At 29.7% G+C, this 20836-nt stretch overlaps 2 protein-coding genes across 2 annotated transcripts; both read right to left on the bottom strand.

Moving 5' to 3' along the window:
- Positions 1-4602: 4602 nt before the first annotated feature.
- LOC107027395 (probable carotenoid cleavage dioxygenase 4, chloroplastic) lies at positions 4603-8430 on the bottom strand. Its single transcript, XM_015228567.1, has 3 exons — positions 7082-8430; positions 5117-5301; positions 4603-4832 (listed from the first exon to the last, which is right to left on the bottom strand). Exons 1-3 carry the CDS (start codon positions 8428-8430, stop codon positions 4648-4650), a joined length of 1719 nt encoding a protein of 572 aa, XP_015084053.1. The 3' UTR covers positions 4603-4647.
- A 5540-nt stretch (positions 8431-13970) lies between these two features.
- LOC107029032 (protein root UVB sensitive 1, chloroplastic) lies at positions 13971-20504 on the bottom strand. Its single transcript, XM_015230324.1, has 7 exons — positions 19748-20504; positions 18071-18346; positions 17772-17828; positions 17391-17589; positions 16757-16869; positions 15893-16069; positions 13971-15060 (listed from the first exon to the last, which is right to left on the bottom strand). Exons 1-7 carry the CDS (start codon positions 20462-20464, stop codon positions 14770-14772), a joined length of 1830 nt encoding a protein of 609 aa, XP_015085810.1. The 5' UTR covers positions 20465-20504; the 3' UTR covers positions 13971-14769.
- Positions 20505-20836: the final 332 nt, after the last annotated feature.

The raw sequence follows: 20836 nt of genomic DNA, 5'->3' as shown, positions 1-20836 counted from the left end.
CCCCAAAGTAAACATTTTTAGTAGTTGAAAATATGTTACTAAATCTACAAATTATTAATTTCTCTGTACACACCATATATTTTTTTGTATTTTATCGGTATGGAGTTTGTTACTAAAATATCACATCATTCTCAAAGGACTCAAAATCAAAATTCAAAAATGTATTCTTTTTAAGCAAGCAATGGTACTTTACTAGGTGCGAATTTAAATTAATCTAATTTAAATTAGTATATTCAAATTTAAATTAGTCAAATTTGAGTTTTTTTTTACACAAAGAAAATATAGAATACTTAAATAAAGAAAAAACCAAAGGAACTTTTGCACTTGCTTTTTTGACATAATTTTTACATATAATATATTCTCTCTTGCTTTACTTGGAAATCTTTTATCTCTATATATAGCCCCATGTGGAAGATATTCTTTGCTCCCTACTCTTCCTAGCATCCATGAACACTAAATCAATTTGAGCTTTAGTAAATAAAAAAAGTACATTAAATGTTAAATGTGATTAGATGTCTTAAGTTCGATCTCACAGTTAATTGTCATCAAATAATTTTTTTTTATATGTATAAACTACAAAAGAGAAATGAAACTATACGTAAAAAAACGTCTTGACAATATAATTAAAATAAGAAAAATGTGTTCCATTAGATATAATTTAAATTTTTAGATGAAATAGACTCACACTTCAATATGATATAAGCAGATACAAATTAATTTTGGATTAGCATCGCATAATTTATCATTATCGAACAAAATAATAACAGATTGACACGTGAAGAGATGTGTTTGACAATAGCATATTATGTAACTTCCATTGGATGAGAATATTAACCAAAAGTTTGTTCATGTATTAGAGGAGTCAATAGAAGCATTTCCACACATTCTTTTTTTTTTCCTCTAATTTAATTCTCAAAATACCCTTTACAAAAATAAAATTCATAACTTATAAATTCGTGCTTTTTTTTGGGTAACACATCGAAGGCAATTTAGTTATTGTACCAAAAATACAACTTATCTCCATATTATTTATTTATTCATAAAACCAGTTTTAACACTTGATAAATGGAGTATTTATCAAATACTCTTTATAATATCACCAGGTGCTTATTAGTTTGTATTATCATGAGTTCAATATTATGAAATTATTTGATGATAGGGTGTACATAGTCGATTTAAGATTAATTTATTTACATGATAAATATTTGACAATACATATTAAAAAAGATTAGAAATTTTAACTAAAAGTGTGTAAAAAGAATATTTTTTATTTGCTTAATTAAAATAAATATATATATCTGAATATTTATTATCTACTCAATTATTATATACTCTTTCATTTGAATTTATTCATTCTATTTTTATATTAATTTATGTAATAATATTAGTTGGATACGAAATTTAAATAAATAAATAAAATTTATAGTTACCTCTCATCTCCTTCTTTTTTTTAAAAATATATATACATATATAATCAAAAATTTCAAAAGTCTATAATATCCTTTTTATTTTAAATAACCTGATTTTTATTTTATTTTTTAATTAAAAAGTATAAAATTTAAAAGGATAAATGTTAATAAAATAATATAATATAGTATAAAATATGTTATTTTATTGTTCTTCCCAAATTTTCCGGGCAAAAGATTTTTCCATATATATATATATATATATCCTAATTAGGTGGCACTTAGAGATATAGTGGCTTTCTTTGAATAGAGAATTAATTAATTAGGGGTCAACAATCAATTAAGGTTGTTAAAGTGGCAATGATTAGGACAAATTAGCTAAGGTTGGAAAAGCTAATATGCACAAAGTCTAAAAAGGGACTTAATTACATCATTACTCAATATAAACCTTTTTTTTTTGCTTTATACTATAAAAAAAAAAGAATGTTATGTTCTTTTATCCATAATTGATTTAACGGTAAAGTTTTCAACTTTATCTTAAATATAATGAGATTTTCTATAATCATATGAATATTTAAAAAAAAAAAGAGATGAGAAGTATATATAGTGTTAATTTTTTTGTAAAAAAAAAAGAGATGGGTATTGCATTATATTATGCATATAATCGAAGTAATTATTCTAACATAAATAAGGATCTATGTTAAAAAAAATCACATTGATCATTCAAACATGTATCTAATACTATGACTTCGAGCTTATATGACAGCAAATCTAAATAGTTAATTGAGGTGGTAAATTTCATATATCAATTTATATTCATTAATAAAAAGAAAGATAATTGAGGATTAAGGCGCAATCAGGTTAAATTTAATTCTTTAGATCATATATTTATATTTAAAAAGATACTCAATATATACGACTCTCTATCTCAAAATCCAATTTGCTGATCAATTATTTAGAAAATTCATAAATTTAAAATTTTGAATTTCAATTTTAGTAAAAAAAAAATTATTATTTTGGTAGCCAAATATAATACATTATTATGTATAAAATGTTTATATTATATACTAAATGTATGTATGTATCGATTAATATTTTAGTGAAAATCATATTATATATGAATTATTATTTTGATGAATGATTATATAATGTAAAAATTTCGAATATATCATTTAGGACTTAGCCTTAGTCTTGACCATCTATCATATTATTTTGGGCTATATTATTAAAACTTGATATGCACAATTAATGGATGATTTGAGGCTATTGTTTATAATATATTTCGTCCTAATTTAAGAAAGCTTTATAGAAAGAATCGTAAAGCTATACATTTGGAATATAACTTGGTATTATCTTTATTTTATATATTTCTTGTATAGACTTTGGCATTTGCACAATTAGACGTTAAATTTGCACAAAAAGCTTTTTTGGCCATAATATAAATGATGTCCCAACAATATGGTGAGCTAAAATTTTCTAAAAAAGAAATATAATCCACAATTTTTATTAAAAGAATGAGTGTGTTTGGATTTGGTTGAAAATATGACAAGTTGGTGCTATTTTCTTTTATATTTTTTTGTTAATTCTTTTTAATAAGTTTTGTTATTAGTTGTATTTTGTCTATTTTGCTCAATTTCATACAAAATTTTTGTACCGTTAAATTTTGTAATTCGTATTGTTCAATTGATCACAAGTTTTGTTGAACAAACTAAACTTGATATTATCTTTATTAGATCTATATATAGTAAATTATTCACAAATTTTATCAGATAAACATGTTTTCTTGTGTTACTTCTTTCTATTTTGAATCAACTAACGAAGATTACGATTACGTGGTGTGTTATACACATAATGAGAACACAAGAAGATCGAGAATCATGGTTATGGATGTCAAGTCTCGTGATCTTAGTATTGTGGGAGTTGTAAAATTGCCTCTTAACATTTTATAGGAAAGTCGAGAGGCTCTGATTATGATAAGTTAAGATCGACTATATAAATTTTTACTATTAATATCACACTCCATTTAAGGTTGTCTTAGTACTCCTGTTACATGTACAATATATATATGTTTATCATAATTGCATTTAGATGTAACAATTAAAAAAATATTTAAATAAATTGAGTAAAAAATTATTTAAATAAATAACTTCGTTTATGGAGTGCTTTGACTTGACCTATGTTCATACCAAACATACTTTGAATTCATGTTTATAGCTTCTATATACATAATTAATTAAATAGTTACTAGATAAGGATCACTATTTTATAAGAAAAATATGACATTATTAGGTACTTATAATATTATACTATCTCTTAATCGTCATGACAATGAAATCCAAATGCAAATTTGTCAAATTCATAACTTCTTGATGTTAATTCCTTTTCCTTGCCAAACTATTGGAAAATTTCATACAACCATACACTTCTCTTTGTTATGAATAATTAGGAAAGTTATCATTTTTCTATCCCCCTTGGCCAACTCAAACATACGGTTTTCGATAGCGAAATCAGAAATTTTATTAATTAAAAATATTCAAAATTTAATGTATGTGTATGAAAAATATATTTTGATCTATATACTTTATACAATTTTCTTATGTACATAGTATAATTTTTTGATGAAGGGTGTTTAAGTGATCACTCTACACTACATGTGGTTACGCCAACGATCGTATTGAAGAAACTTATCTAATATGTTATGACTTGAACTCGCTTTATGTAGTAATAAAACACATCGTCATAGAATTTTAAAACAGTAATCTATTAAAATATTCCGAAATGACAAAAAGAAAATCTTAAATATTCTTTTTAATCTAGGTGAAATGAAGAAAAGAAAGAAGAAAAATTGATCTTCTTATTATCATCTTATGTGCATACTTAATAAATTCAAGATCAATACGATGCAAAAAATTTCCCACTATTAGAGAACTAAATTTTAAAGCTTTCACAAATTTTTACGTAAGCACTAACAACAAATATCAATTAATTTTTATCCATCAAAGTAAGGACAAATTAGAAAAATTATCTAGTATTTTTTGTCTTTCCACTGAGTTTTGAACCTAAAACTTCAAGATTGTCAACCAGTTCATTGATCACTAGACCATACCCTCGAGCATACGTTATTCATAATACATGAAAGTGTGGTGTAATTTTATAGTCATTTTATTTGAATACTACATGAAGCACATAATCCACATAAATAATGAAAATTTATACAAACAACCCAAACTTTGACAACTTTCTATAGCATGTTAAGATCACTTTCCTTCACAAATATCCCATGAAAACCATAAGGCACACGATGAGGCAATTTCACAACAGCCACAATTTCAAGATCATGAGTCTTAGCATCCATCACTATGAAACTTGATTCTCTTGTGCTCTCATTATGCATATAACACACCAAATAGCCATCGTCTTCGTCAGCTGATTCAAAATATAAAGAATTAAACATGTGATCATAAAGTGTTAAACTAACTCGAGATATAACTCATATTATAACAAATAATATTAGCTTTTTGAACGAGACTTTTTGTACAAATATGGCTCCACCACAACCTCAATTATTTTAACATCACAAAAGTGACATTACTTGTATAAATAACGAATAACACTTAATTTATTTGATTGATATGTGCCACTTTAAAATTCAGTGATCTTACGTGATATTAACTCGAATAAAATATAATGATTGGTTTTATGAATTTTACCTGCAAATACATTGTCATGGTCCTTTGGCACAAAAAAAGGTTCACTACAGAAACAATTTGGTCCAAAAATTCTTGTAGCCACTATGCAATTAGGTTGTTGATGATCAATTTCTAACATGGATACATCCAATTTTACCAAACCTTTTGCCTTAGGCAAAGGGTCTGGCATAGCTGCATATATGTACCTTTAATAATGAAAACAAAATTACAAATGTTAAGTAACATGGTATAGCAAAAGTGGTTTATAACTTAATCAGCACAATACATTCACAACTTCTTAAATTTGTCTGTATATTTTATATAAATATTTTATTATGATATGTTTCGATTGAATATATATATGAATATATGAAAGTGTTTTTATTCAGATACTTTCAGTTTAAATTTTGAAAAAGCTTTGAATGGTGTTCTTAAACACACATTACATAGATAAGTTAACCACTAGTCTACTGTCACCTCTTTAATTATATCCTTAATCTCATTGTCAGGCTTGTTGCTATTGAGGCTGATATTTAAAGTTATGGTGGGGGGTTATAGTTTTTTGTGGTTAACTTATCTACGTAATGAATACTTGAAAATGCACATTATTTTTTATCTTTTTTATCTGAAGTATTTAATAAAATTACAATATCATATGTTTAAGTGTTTATTTTAAAACAAACAATAATTTAAGTGTTTCAATAAAATTTACCAATAAGTTTAAAGGAACTAGGTAGAGAGTGTCAAACTTTTGTGCAAGTGATGATGTATAAATTTGATTTAAAAAATTATTACTTTAATTTTTTTATTTTAATTTAACAAAACACGAAATTCAAGAAAATAAGAGAGAATTTTAACTTTGTTAATTTTATATTAATCCTACAAAATATTAAATTTGGAAAGTTATAAAATATTGAACAAAGTATTCTTATTAAAATAAAATAAAAAAATTAAATACTTACATTGAACTCCGACTAGATATAGCATAAAATTGAGGGGGAGAGGGAAACAAAAAGACAAATATTAGAAAAGACATAGTATGAAAGAAATCATGTACAGGTAGCATTTGAATTAATATATCAAATTCGAAAGAAGTTATCTTCTTATTAATTATCATAGGTCAACTTAACCTGATAATTTTTTTAAAATCTAAATAATGCGATACAAAAATCATAATAATTGTAGAGTGCGGAGTTAAAAGGGTAAAAAAAATTATCAAAAATTCCAAAAGGGCATATCAATTTTTTTTAAAACCAAAAGGGTAAAATCGCTCACGATGTAGCGACTTTAGCCGTCTGAAAAAGCAAAATCGCTGCAATAGCAGCGATTTCTTAAATTTGCTTTTTTTTTAAAAAAAAAAAAACAAATCGCTCCACACGGAGCGATTTTCAAAATCAAAAAAAAATTATTTTTTTTTATAAGTCGCTGCTTCTGCAGCGACTTCCATTAAAAATTTTAATTTTTTGCTTTATTTTAAAAAAAAAAATTGATTCAAATTTTTTTTAAAAAATCATTGGCAGTGATTTTTAATTAATTTTTTTTTAAAAAAAATCAAATCGCTGTAAAGGCAGCGATTTACACTAATTTATATATTATTTTTTTTGAAAATTTAATTAAATCGCTGCAAAAAGAATTAGCCGATTAAATTAAGTTTTCAAAAAAAAAAAATTAAGTGTAAAGCAAAAAAAAAGAAGTTTAATGTAAGTCGCTGCAAAAGCAGCGACTTATTAAAAAAAATTATATTTTTTTGATTTTGAAAATCGCTCCACTTGGAGCGAGTTGTTTAAACTTTTTTTTTTTAACAAAAAGGAAATTTAAGAAATCACTGCTACAGCAGCGATTTTTACTTTTTTCGACGGACAAACTCGCTACGTCGTGAGCGATTTTGCCGTTTTGGTAAAAAAAAAAAATTGGTATACCCTTTTGGAATTTTTAACAATTTTTTTTACTTTTTTGACTCCGAACTCATTAATTGTACATACGTACTTGTTCTTCTTGCCAATATAAGCCCGGTTGATACATGCAAATTCAAGATTCCTCTTCGACATTATCTTTCTACTTACCCTCCCCGTCTTCAAGTCAATTTTTACTTGTTCAATATTTGCGTGTACTAGGTCCAATCTTTTCAAAAAGTGCTCTATCGATAATATATTAGGAGCAATAATTACTATCGTATCACCATTATCTTCTTCCCATGCATTTATTGCATGCATCATATTGAACCCTGGTACTTCAAACCACCTCATTTCTGACTCATCAATCGCGTAACGAGGAATCACCCCAAGTCGAGGTACTTTCCTCGAGTTGGTACCCACCGGTGCTCCACCGGTAATGAGCCCTAAAAGATTCATTTCAATTTGTATGTCGGGAAATATGGCATAATTTTTTGTAATGGCAAAATCATGAACAAATGATGGACGTGTCATAGAGAAAATTGGTATGTCATGACTTTTGACCCCGTTAGGGTTAATTCGAAAATAAGTTAAGTAAGGAGATAATATTGGATCGTATCGAAAGGCAAAAGCCTCATTAGTAATTGGATCGATTTTAGGATGGGCTGTCATATTTATAGAAGTATTTTTATCAAAATTGTGACTACCAATAGTTATGATATCACCATTTGGGGCTAATTTTATAGCATAAGGAATATCGGATTCATAAAGAGCAAATAATTTGCCTCCAAATAGTGCTAAGCTAGTATTTGAGGGTCCAAAACCATTGCTTCGATCGAATTGACCAATTATAATTCGAGTTATAGACATTGCTCCGCGAAAAACAAAAGCCAAGAGACTATTAAAGTCGGAGAAGACATTAGGAATGATTGAATATCCCGCTTTTTTCTCTACCAAGTACTTGTAAGTTTTGACATAACGACTACAAAATATCGCGTTGCCATTAGAAATTTTAGTAGAGTGAAGCATTCCATCGCCATCAAAGAAATGGAAAGGCCCACGAGGGAAATATTGTGGATTTGGGCCATTTCTAATGTAAGCACCGTTGAGACACGATGGGAGGGTGCCTTTTACCACCTCACATTCTGTTGGAGGAAGTTCGTCAACAGGAGCAAAGTTGTTAGAGAGAACATATTCTGGATTAACAAAAGGATGACGTGGAGGATCGATGTACGTGTCGATGAAATCATCACATGCATTCAAGAAAACTTCTAGAAATAAGGGTTTCTTTAGGGGTTTAAATTTATTATGTTGTGTAGATGATGGTTTTTTTAGAATAGCTTGTGGAAATACATATGAAGATTTTCTATTAGGAGAAAAAAGAAGAGTTTTGTGGTATGGTAATACTAATGTATATGTGAAGCAAAATGTGAAAGCATTCATAGCTTGTTTTACTTTTAAGAAAAATAGGCCAGAAAACTAATTAAGGAGTCTATTGAATTTTCTTTGATAAAGGAAATATATAAGTTGGATGATACAAGGCCAACGGGATAGGGCTAATTTATAGGGGTCATAACTATATGATAATTGATAAATTCTACCTAATATCAATATTTTGGTCCTTCTTGTTAGCCTAAATGATTAAATAAGGGCTATTATATCACAAAAAAAGAAAGTTAGACATCAATTTAAAAAATATGACATCCAAGAGTTGTACTTACTTTTGCAATTCTCTTTATCACAATAAAAAAAAATAGAACAAAAAGTAAAAGCACTTATCTACATATTTTTTAAAAAAATCAAAAAGTAAATAGAAAAAAATATATTTAAGAAAAATGAGAATGTTGAGATAGATCTGCTAGCATATTAGGAGGGATAGGAATAAGAACGAAGATATACAAGAGAAAGTGGAAGGGACCTTAAGACAAGAGGTGACAAATTAATATATATAGTTCGAACATATCTAAAGGAGATAGACATATACCTTAGTGAAGAGGTGTGCAAAGTTGGCTTTGGTGGGTTGATTGGAGATATGTGTATAGGCTGAAGAAGTATTAAAAAGAGGTGATTAGACATGATCTGCAACTTAAAAAGGACATGATCCTAATAGGAAGATATTAAGGTCGAGAATAAGGGAAGGTTAGTAAGTAGAATTATACTAACATAAAGAAAATAAAGTACTATTGAAAACATAATTCAAAAATGTTAGTACAATTGTACTCGATGAAATATTTTATTTTCTACTTAAGGCATTATATATACAACCGTCTGAAAATATTAGATTCTCTTCTTAATAATATGGTGATATAATTTAGGTTATTACGTCTTCTATTTATAGAGAAAGGAAACCTTATGGTAAGGATTTTTTTTAAAAAAAATTAAGGAAATCTTATTACATAAGAAAAAGGTATTAAAACTTAAGAAAATAATTCAATTTTAATTTGAAAAAAACCCACAAGGAAAAAGTATTAAATTTTAGGAAATCTTATTCCACGATGAAAAGGTATTAAAATTTAAAGAAATAATTCATTTTTAATTGAAAAAAACAATTAGTGGAAGAGAATTCGAACTTGGGTTCTTGAAACAATTAATGACACATTTGACCACCAAGCTACTAAATATTTATGTTAAAATTACGTATTTCTATTTACTTTTAATTAAATTTAAGACGTCAAAATAATTGAAGAAAAAAGCAAGACCCTTGCGGGGAATCGAACCCGTGCAAAGAGTAGGATAGCGTCAACTATTGCCAACTCTGCTGCGCCTTATTTAGAATTTTTAGGGGGTCCAATTGGACACCCTGGAGCCTACATGGCTCCGCCCCTGCTCATGACCCAACCCGAGTTTTAGTCCATTTGAGCCCAAACCATTTGAGCGGGTTATAACCCTACCCGCTTTTTAATGCAGTACATTTTAACTTTTTCAATTTCAGCTAATCCCATCCATTTGACACCCCTAATATAAATCATCATACATTATTAAAAGTGAAAAGAAATTTAGACAAAAATTAAATATTATTTTACCCTTATATTAAATTAAAGTATTATAAACATTTAATAAATTAAATATTAAAAGGTAAATCATCATATTATTACAATTTACATGGATATCTATTTCCACTAATTCTCCGTTATGTAAATATAATAACTCTCTCTAATTATGTTCATTATTATTTTTACTCCCACCTTCTCAACCAAGATCTCAAATGGGCTAATGGCATAGTCATGACAAGTATTCGCGAATTATGTTCCTCAATTGTATTTTATAAATAATGATATTTGACACAATATTATAGATATTTAAAACAGTTGAAAACATATAAATAAAATTATATGCTCTATTCTCTTGTATCTTTTTATTTGTATTATGTAATGTTTATGTTTCTTGGTTGTTATTATTGTATAGCATTCTAATATTTTGTTATTGTTATTATTGAGACTAATAGTAATGTGTTACTTTGTTTAGATGTTACTAACCTTTGCATTAAATTAAAATGTTATAAACTATTTAATAAGTTAAATATTAAATGATAAATTATCATAGTACATGAATCTTTCTATTTTCATCAACTCTCCATTATGTAAATATAATAACCCCACTAATTATGTTTATTATTTTTTTACTCCCACCCTCTCCATTATGTAAATATAATAACCCCACTAATTATGTTTATTATTATTTTTATTCCCACCCTCTCCTTTTATGTAAATATAATAACCCCCACTAATTATGTTTATTATTATTATTTTTACTCCCACCCAATTATCAGCGATCTCACATGGCTTAATATCATATTCATTACAACATTTTTACACATAAAATAATTGAAAAAATTTCTTTGCTTTCTTTTCTTGCTTCATTTTATTTAGAGATAAGTGTCAAAAACAAATTTAAACTATACATTTTTTTTGATTTTCATACCTAAACTATCGAAAATTTGAATTTCATACCTAAACTATCACTTTTTAGTTTGATAAACACCTCTCTCTTTTATACCACTCTCATCATGGTATGTGTAATACACTTTCTCTATCTTTTATTTTAAAAAAATTTCACATCACACTCCACATTGACAAAACATTCAACCTTGACAAAATATAAATAAATTATTAGTATTAGTTAAATTAAAAATTAAAAAACTATTATAAAAAAAATATTTTCTTTATAAAATAAAATATAAAATATTTTTCTGACCCCACACCATTTTTTAAAGTTTTTTATTTTGTTTGAATTTCTTTTATAAAATATTTTATTTTTACTTCATCTCCTCCCCCTCCTCAAATACTAATTTAGATATTATTTTATTTTCTTAAAAATATAATTCTACCCATGCCACTTAACCCGCTGCTTTCAATTTTTTTACCCAGTGTTTAGATATACATATAGAAAATAGTTTTACATGCAGCCTCAAGACTTTTTATATTTTTTAGTTGTTTATGTTATATTCGGTACATTAGTAGATTTTTTTTTAAAAAAATACATGTACGTGCATATCTAACACAAAATAAGAAAAACGTAAAAAAAATAAAAATTAGGAGCGAAAAATTAAATAGGATGGGATAGATTTTTTTAAATAAAATAATATCAATTTCCATCGGGAAGGGGGGAGGATGGAATATTAAATATGAAATTTTTAAAAATATTTTATAAATGATTTTTTTTAAGAAAAGGGATGGGGGTTATTGTGGGGGAGGGGGGAGGATGGAATATGAAATATAAGATTTTTAAAAATATTTTATAAATAATTTTTTTTTCAGAAAAAGGATGGGGTTGTTGCGGGGGAGGGGGTACGTGGGAGGTAGTGGAGTGAGATAAAAAAATAATTTAATTTTTTATTTGGATATTAATCTTTAATTTTTAATTAATATTAATTTTTTATTATTTAATTTTTATCTAGATTAAATATTTTATCTATGTGGAGTGCCATGTGTCAAAGTTTTTCATATAAAAGAGAGAGTGCATTACACACACCACTGAGGTGTGTTTCTCAAACTAAAAAGTGATAGTTTAGGTATGAAACGCACACTTTCAATAGTTTAGATATGAAACTCAAAAAAAGTGAATAATTTAGGTGTGTTTTTGACACTTATATCTTTTATTTATTTTATGTAATGTTTATGTTTCTTGTTTGGTGTCATTGTATAGCATTCTAATATTTTATCATCATTATTATTGAGAATTTATAGTGATCTGTTATTTTGTTTTTAGGTGTTACTATCAAAATAAGTTTTATCAAAAGCGTTTTACATTTATATTTATGGGAAATTATGTTTGAAAAATGATATGCTACTTAGAAAAACTATTATATCATCAAGTTTGAAATATAACATAAAGTGAATACCTTAATCTTTTTTATGTATTTAATTTAAATTACCAATAAAAAGTACAATAACATATTGTTTAGAAAATTAAATGTATGCATAAGTTCTACGTATTTTTAGATATACAATATAAAAAATCTAATTAATTAGTAAATATTAAATAATTATAAAACAATATTATTAAGCATCCATAGTAATTATTTTTTGTACTATGTGAGTTTGCATTTTTATTCCATTTTTATCTATTTGTATTCCTAGAAATTCTATCTGTGGTTTCATAATTTCTGCTTTACTTTTACTTAAACTTATACCTGAGTGTTTGATTATATGTATAAATTTTTCTAATAATCTTATATGTTCATCTTGTGTTTTAGAATATAATAATATATCATCTATATATATAACACAATTTTCTAGCTGGTTAAAACAGTTATCCATAAAATGTTGATATCTACCTGGTGCATTTTTATATCCAAATGGTAATACATTCCATTCATAAAATCCTTGTGGTACTGTAAATGCTGTTAATTGTTTAGATTCTTCTTCTAGTTTTAGATGGTAAAATCCTGATTTACAGTCAAATTTACTAAAATAGTTATATCCTTGTATCTGTCTTATTTTAAGTATTTTATTTGGTATTGGGTAGTTGTATGTTTTAGTTTTGGCGTTTAGATTTCTGTAATCTATAACCATTCTACTTTTACCTCTTTTTTGTTCACTGTGTTTTATAACTATAAATGCTGGGCTTGTGTGCTTACTGTTACTTTCCTGTATATAATTCTTTTCCAGTAATTCATTTATATGTATTTTAAATTCTTGTAAATCATCGAAATTATATTTTAACGGTTTCTGTGTTATTATGCTATTTTCGTCTATTAGCTCAATTTTTACCTTTGTTTTATGTTTTTCCCATCCTTGTAATGGGTCTTCATTGTATAGTTGTTTTAGTTGTTCATTAATTATTTGAACTCTGTCTATTGTAAATATGATTATTTCCAATTGCGTTTCTTGTTCTTTATCTATATTTTTCATTTCTTGGTTTATTTTTTTCACTACCTTTTATCCATTCCATAGCTTTTCGTTGTTTATTTTTTACCCTTTTTGCTCCTATTTTATTGCCACATGGTGTAGTAAGCCACCAGTGTGTTTTTGTTATTATATGTGGGTAAAATTTATCTAAAAATGGCATTCCTAGTAACATATCTTTTGTTGTGAACTCAAAATTATAGATTTCTTCTATTACTAGTATTTTATCCCATATTTGTATCTTTATATTTTTTGCTTTGTATTTTATCATACTTCATTCTATTACTAGTATTTTAGCTTCCTCATTTGAATATTGTATCCGGTAAGTTATTTTTACTTTATCACTTCTAGTCAATTTTATAATTAAGATTATATTCTTTTTACTAAGAACTGTACTTTCTATCATAAAAAATGATGATCTTTTAATTTCTTTTTTAATAAATACCAAATAGATTTGAACGGAATAAAATATACCATTTGCAATACAAATTTTAGTATTTTGAGAAAAATATGCGATGCACGTTCCCAGAACTAGTAGAAGAATCAACAAATAACAATGCTTTCCGAACAAAGGTTAGTACAAATTAGAATAGTGTGAAGAGAAATTAACTTCAATTTTTTAAATGAGATTAGAAGAAACATATTCAAATTTGGTAGGGTAACTTTAAAATTGGTCACAAAATAACATCATATGAGCTATACAGTCACCAAAATGAGATACAGATCTTCACCATCTATCTCACCAAATTATAATCCAAAATCTAGCTTGTATGCAAAAGTTCAATAAAACTACAAGTCGTTAACACGAACATGCTCGTTCATTAGCACAAAAAATTGAAGGTAACAGTGCAAAAATGGCGACCAAACTCGACTACTTCATCCATCTCCCATTATGCTGCAGGGAAACAGAATATCCTACCAAATCTCACCCGCGACACCAACTTGATGGAGATTCTAGAGTGCAGTTTTTGTTTTTGTTTTTTTCGATAGAGTTAAGTGTTTGCTCTGGCCTCTAGGTGTAAACTTACTTACAGGAAAATAGGTGTAAGAAGATAACTAAATCATAAAAGAATGAAGGAGGAGAAGCTCCACATGTTGCAGTGTAGACTCAAGATCAATGGAACTTCAAAGCTATTGTCAGAATAGCAAACAATGAGCAGCAATGAAATCAAGCATCCAGAAACAGATTCGGATACTCACCCCATTCAAAACCAGCGTACTGCATTGTCCAATTATTGATCCAAGACAGCATTTCAAGCTCATTGTACAGTCACTCTAATGGGTTTTACCAATTGTTTTCAAGCACTTCTGCATGCAGATGCAAATCCAAAGTGAACCCATCATGATGGTTTGGCAGCTATACAGGGTATGAAAGGTTGACTTAAGCTGGGAAAATAAGAGCTTGTTCAGAGGAACTGTGTCTTGTGATATACGATCAACCTTCTGCAACAGAAGATACAGCTGCATAATCCAAGCGAATCCGAATTGGCAAAGGCCTCGCGATGAGACTGTCAGTTACCCAACCTGCTACCTCACCATCAGTTTTGACATGGTTAAACTCTCTCTCAACATACTCCAAAGACATCTGAAGCCTTCCCCCAGGCCTGCAGTCATTAGCTACACTGCTTGACTTGATTCCTGCATTTGTCTCTAACCAATACAGGTAATTGACATGAAACAATGACTTCAACATATCTTGTGGTGATGAACTTTCTTTCAGTACAATCTGCTCCAACAAGTGCAGAGTAAATGTAAAAATGTTAGTTAAGCATAAGGTCAAACCACCACCCTCCATCCATTTCAATGAAGAAATGGAAAGCAGAAGTGAGATAAAGACGGGAATTGAATCAAGAAAATTTCCACGTAAAACAAGCCTACTAACGATCTACTCATGCTCAACTCCCTCTCCCTCTCTGATATTTGTCACTCACTGGAGTATTCACTTTTCCTGCTAAGTGAATGATATATATGAGTCATTAATTTTCCCTTGGATTGCTTTTAACTTAAACAGTGACAATCATAACTCAATAGCGGTGATTGCAAGTTACAAAATGGATTCTGCAGAACCATCATATTTACTTCTCTTTGTTATATATTCAAAAAAAAATGTAGTTGGGTTGCATCTGAAGTCGAGTTCCACATAACATGAAATAAAACACTCTTGAAGAAACATGGGAAGGGCAATGTTACTTTCCACTCAAAGCCTAATACTTGTTATGACCTACTTTAGCTTTGTTTGAATACCCAACATTCATAGTGAATGTTCCGGTGGGAGAGGGAAGGTGGGAGATTAATCTTTCTTTAGTTATAGTAACTACAATCACCCTCTAGAAAGGCCAAAATATGATCAACTGTTCCTGATAAAAAGAAAGGTTCCTTAAGAATATAAATCAGAAATTTGAGCTCTAACACTTTATTCACCAGTTTTTAGGAAGTTGACGCCTCTTGCAGAAGGTAGATCAAATAAAATCTTTAGCTGGAATTTACAGGTTAGTCTAAACAAGTGATGTCTCAACAATGAAGATAATGAGGGGGAGGAAAGAGACTGGATGACTTACACAAAATCTTCCTTCATGCTCAGTCAAAATGTAACCTTCATTCTTATACAGTTCAAACAGAGCAAGCACATCTTCTTGGCTTGTAGCAACATCAGAAAGTTTAGAACCCAGCTGCAACCGTCGCAAAATCCCTGCAGCTGCTTGCTTAGCATGAACAGAAAGCACTTCTGTTTGTGTCTGAAAAGACCAATAATCAGAGAAGATGGTCTATTTTCATCGTTTGCAAGTCAAAACCAAATTATATCTTCAACTGGAAGATGGCATCAACAGAGAAAATTTTCTCCCAGTCCCAACAAGGAACAAGGGTTATAGTAAGGGCCATCCCTAGTCACTATTCACTAGGTCATCCTTGGTACTCCTTATCACTCAAGTTATGCCTATCTTGTAAGTTGTTAGTTATTATTATTTTTCTGTCCATTTGTATTTGAATGAGCATATTTTTTCTTAATTTCTTCAACTATTCTAAAATTTTCCAAAATCTCATTTGATGTTCGTAGTTGCACATGAGAACACCTAATTTGTCCTCTATGACTTGATAAAACAATTAAGCTGGGCAAAAGTTCTTTCTGAGATATCCATATATTATGTCATCAATTTATAGAATGATATAAGAGAATACCTAGCTCCCCTGCTGCCCCCCGCCTCCCCAACCCACACACACAGAGACACAAAAGAAACACGTTTATTGCATAAACATAGACCAGAAATCCCTGCAGTGTTTTTCATATATTTGGAGGATAAATGAAAATTTGTTTACATAGTAAAACATCAACACAGACGCAAAAGAACTTCACAGGCTCTGAGGTTTGCATAGATATGAGGGAAGATGTCTTATGAAACTAGTAAATGTGGAAGCAAACTCACCTCATATGCTGCCTTTAGATTTAAAATAGCAGCTGGAAAAAGGGGCTCCTCATCATTGACCTCTTTAACAGAAGGAACTAGACCACTGAGCAGATATTCACTGAAGACTAGACCTATCAAAAAAGAGTCGCTAACATAAGATTAAACAAGGATAGATTACGTGACAAGTTTCAGCCACCTCTTATAACTTAGTAAGATTTCTATTAAATTAAAGCAACACTTCTCCAGCAGTTAATAAATAAAGTTAATATATAAAATCCTTATCCAAATTGTAATGATAATGTGATCTATGCTGCAAGGTACATGTCATATAAGTTGTCAATGCATATGCACAAGTTCCACAATTAATCGCTATAACATCTTCTCCTTCACTAATGTTACATCATTTAGGACAGAAACTTAGAACTAGATCTGAGATGTACTTTCTTACAGTAAAAGTTATTGTGTAATTGGTCCTCTTGAACACTCATTATATCAATGGAAGCGAGAAGAATAGGCCACTCTCATGTAAAAGAATCCACAAAACAGTTTAACACGCAAAATACAGAATACAAAGTAAACTTCCTTGTACTTTTCAAATTAATTGCTTGTATCTTATGATATAAGAAATAAAAACGCAAGAGAAGAGAAGTACTTGCGCGATAAGGATTTAAAGTCCTCAGTTGAATTGACTGATATGACTTCAGATTACAGAACATGTGGATCCAAGTTACCACTCCAAAAGAGGCAAGAGCAAGAGATGTAGAGGAGCGGGTGCAATTAGCCAATGCAATGCCAAGCATGATTCCAATAGCTTTGCTCACCATTCCTTGAGCTTCACCCTTTGCAATCACCTGCTCATAGTAACTGATTCAGAATGGAATTCTTGTGGTAACTCCTCGGTCTCCACAAGGCATATGTGCACAAATATATGAGTGGTTCTTGTAGGTAATCAAGAGAGGCTGGAACATTAGAAGTTTCATGATCTCAACATATTTTGACAACCAAAGTAAGAATATAGAAGTAAAGAAATTACCTCAGCGAAATTCCTCTGAGCGGCAAAACCCGCATAGAAGCAGCTCCTTGTAGCAGCCTGTAAGACAAAGGATTTGTTTATCGTTGTTTACTGTATGAACCTTAATCTCTTTTTCTTTTTCTTTTTTCCCTTCAAGATAAAAATTACATAAATTTAATGAAACACCAGAGAGAAACTTGCAGTACATGTTTGAGACACAATACCAGCAAAACATTGGATTTGCAGTAAGACATGCAGATCAGAACCTTTCCCTTTCTTTAATCATGATCAGATTCACACTTGGATTCAAAAAATATTACCTGGATTAAGGAAGCAGCTGATCTCCCTGCTCCAGCAACAGCTCCGATAGGAACAAACAGATGTGGGAATGCAGGGGTCAAAATCTCCAGGCCATAAGCAGCATTTTCCAAAAGATCGGCAAAAAGCCTCCAGCTCTTAGGATTGACATCAAAATGCCTGCCATAGTTCGACAAAAGAATCTTGCTTAGATATCCAATGCCATCCTTAAGCACCCAATTGATAGCAGCAGCAGTAGGAATAGCCCCTTTCCCTAATCCAACAGCATAAAGCAAAGCCTAGACATAACAAAGTATGAAAAATCAATCAGCATTGTTCACTCTTATGACTTTCTTCCTAAGATGATTCAAGACAACAAAGGTTAAAAAGGAAAAAACAAACAAAAGTATATATAATCTATTAAACTTTCAATGATCCACGAGCTCTGTTGCTAGCTGTTACTCGTTATGAATCTTGGTATCTTTTTTGAGTTATGAGGAATCCTGTTAATAGTGGTGGAAGAGAAAAGAATTGCAATGAGAACAAACTCTTTTACTTTGACCTTTGATTTGCTTGGTTGACTTGAATCGCCCGACCAATAAGATTGAAATAGTGAAAACTGACAAATCAAATCACTTTTTTTGTTGATAAAGTAAATATTTTATTTATAATTGTGGGAACCTGGTATACAACCAACCAATACACCAAAAAAGAGAACCTACACCATAATATGGTTCTCAACATATAGGAACCTCGAAAGTACACCGAAAGGAAAGTCGAGACAAAAAAAGTGACAAGGCCACATTTGATTGGACAAAACATGGGTCTAGACAAAAAAAGTGACAAGGCCACATTTGATTGGACAAAACATGTTACTTGTACACATGACATATTTTTATTGGTCTTTGATTTGACAAGGTATGTCACGTCATTTGGCATGTGGAATAATTTTCTCTCCTTGAATTATTTGGCATTCTAGGCTTGAAAGGGTGCTTGTAACATTCAATTTACACTGGTTAAGAGTCTGAGGAGACCACATTTTAGATAATCAATCAGAATTCTAGTTATGTTCTAAAGTCCAATCGACCATTTGAGAGAATTCCTCTAAAATAGCCACGAACTTGCATATCAACCAATTAGCGGAATATGAGTCGACAACTTGGTTAACATCTCACTATCTTCAACTTCAATTAGGAGCTACGTGTGTTTGAAAGACCGGTGTATACTCCCTGTAGTAAATCATTTCTTAAAATTGCATGACTAAAATAATCTTAGTTAATCGTTGGCTGAAGCTAATCAAGTGCCTATGAGTTTGATCTAGAACATGATGTATTTTTAATCCAAAGGTTTGAAGTTTGATTTTGATTTAATTCTTGATCTTTGAATGCTAGACACATGAATGCTTGCATGTAGAGAAATTCATTTATTTGACTAGGTATGTCACATCACTTAGCGTGTGACATAATCCTATTTGACTCTTTCACTCGATTCGGTGTGTCGCTGACATGCTCTAGGATAAGATGACAGCTTAAACTAACAAAGTGATTCATCATTTTAAGTCCAAATCAACAGATTATCCCAACAAAATTAGACCTTTTTAATCAAATCCAAATTCATCAGACTCAAATAACTATTTCAACAACATTAGCTCGTCATATTTATTTGGACTAATATATCTTTAATCAACACAAGAGTAGTACCTGAGTTGCAAGAACACCACTAATTTGTGCAGCAACACCTTGAACCCCTCTCCAAAGAGCATACTCCAAGTAATCACTTGTAACACTCTCCGGAAATCCCTCAGGAAGAAACAAAGTCGTTGTTAATTCCTTGCATTGCATCCACAAATTGGAAACAAAACTCCCCGATGTCGAATCAGGCCATAACCGTGACCACATTGTCTTAGTAAGAACAAATTCATCCTTTGAATAATCTGGCACAAGTTCAGACCGTTTTCCTCCTCTAATTTCATACACAATTTCTCCATTATTAGTTTTTGCTTGTACAAATGAAGCTAACAGTAAGCAGCAAGTAATTGAAGAAGAAGCTGATACAAGGAACAATAACAATGGTTTACACGATAATACGGAATCGATAAAAGTATCTTCATTTCTAAAAATAGGAAGGAGGAGAAGAGATCTTCTCTTATCAAAATTAAAGAAATTGCTCCACCAATAGCCGCCGCCACTACCTCCGTTGTTTTTACCGTTTCCACCAGCACCGCCACCGCCGTTTCCGATGTAGTTATCTCGGCTGGCTGAACGCCGAAGAAGAGACAGCCTTTGGAATTTAACCGGAGTGAAAGGAGGAGTGTAACCGGTGGCGGCGGAGAACACGGCGGTGGTCGGCGGAGGAAGGAGGGGAAACGGCGGTGAAGTCAAACGGGAAAGAGAGAGAGGGTGGCCGGCGTAGCTCATGACTAGTGAGGACTCTTCGAAGAAGTTGTTAGGTCGCGCTTTTTTTTTTTAATTATTATTATTATTAACTTTCCTCATTTATATTATTTTTTTTTCGATTTGATATTCATATTAAGGTTTATTAAATTGACATTGCGTATTATAAAATTTATTTATCAAAATAACATTCAAGAAATATTGTCGGTTTTTTAAATCATTTCAAATCATGATTTGATTTAAGTTGATTTTTCTCTAAAAAGATGATCAAATTAATTTATGAAATTGTTAATTTTTCAAATATCAAAATCAAATAAAACCAATCAAGTTAATGTTTTAATTTCATTTTTTTGTAATATGCAATATACTATCGATTTTTTATTCAAAATATATGAT

This window comes from Solanum pennellii, chromosome 8, assembly GCF_001406875.1.
Source record: "Solanum pennellii chromosome 8, SPENNV200".
In the NCBI taxonomy this organism is placed as follows: domain Eukaryota; kingdom Viridiplantae; phylum Streptophyta; class Magnoliopsida; order Solanales; family Solanaceae; genus Solanum; species Solanum pennellii.
Note: the sequence above shows the minus strand (reverse complement) of the source record. Positions and strands in the feature narration are given on the sequence as shown.

What these genes read in the sequence shown, in the direction of transcription:
- LOC107027395 (XM_015228567.1), bottom strand. Translation starts at nt 8,430, where the DNA reads ATGAATGCTTTCACATTTTGCTTCACATATACATTAGTATTACCATAC. An exon ending in TATATTGGCAAGAAGAACAA is followed by an intron (nt 5,302 to 7,081) that starts GTACGTATGTAC and finishes TCATTATTAAAG; the next exon opens with GTACATATATGCAGCTATGC. An exon ending in CCATGACAATGTATTTGCAG is followed by an intron (nt 4,833 to 5,116) that starts GTAAAATTCATA and finishes ATTTTGAATCAG; the next exon opens with CTGACGAAGACGATGGCTAT.
- LOC107029032 (XM_015230324.1), bottom strand. Translation starts at nt 20,464, where the DNA reads ATGAGCTACGCCGGCCACCCTCTCTCTCTTTCCCGTTTGACTTCACCG. An exon ending in CAGCTGCTTCCTTAATCCAG is followed by an intron (nt 17,829 to 18,070) that starts GTAATATTTTTT and finishes TTTGTCTTACAG; the next exon opens with GCTGCTACAAGGAGCTGCTT. An exon ending in TTTAAATCCTTATCGCGCAA is followed by an intron (nt 16,870 to 17,390) that starts GTACTTCTCTTC and finishes CTTTTTTGATAG; the next exon opens with GTCTAGTCTTCAGTGAATAT.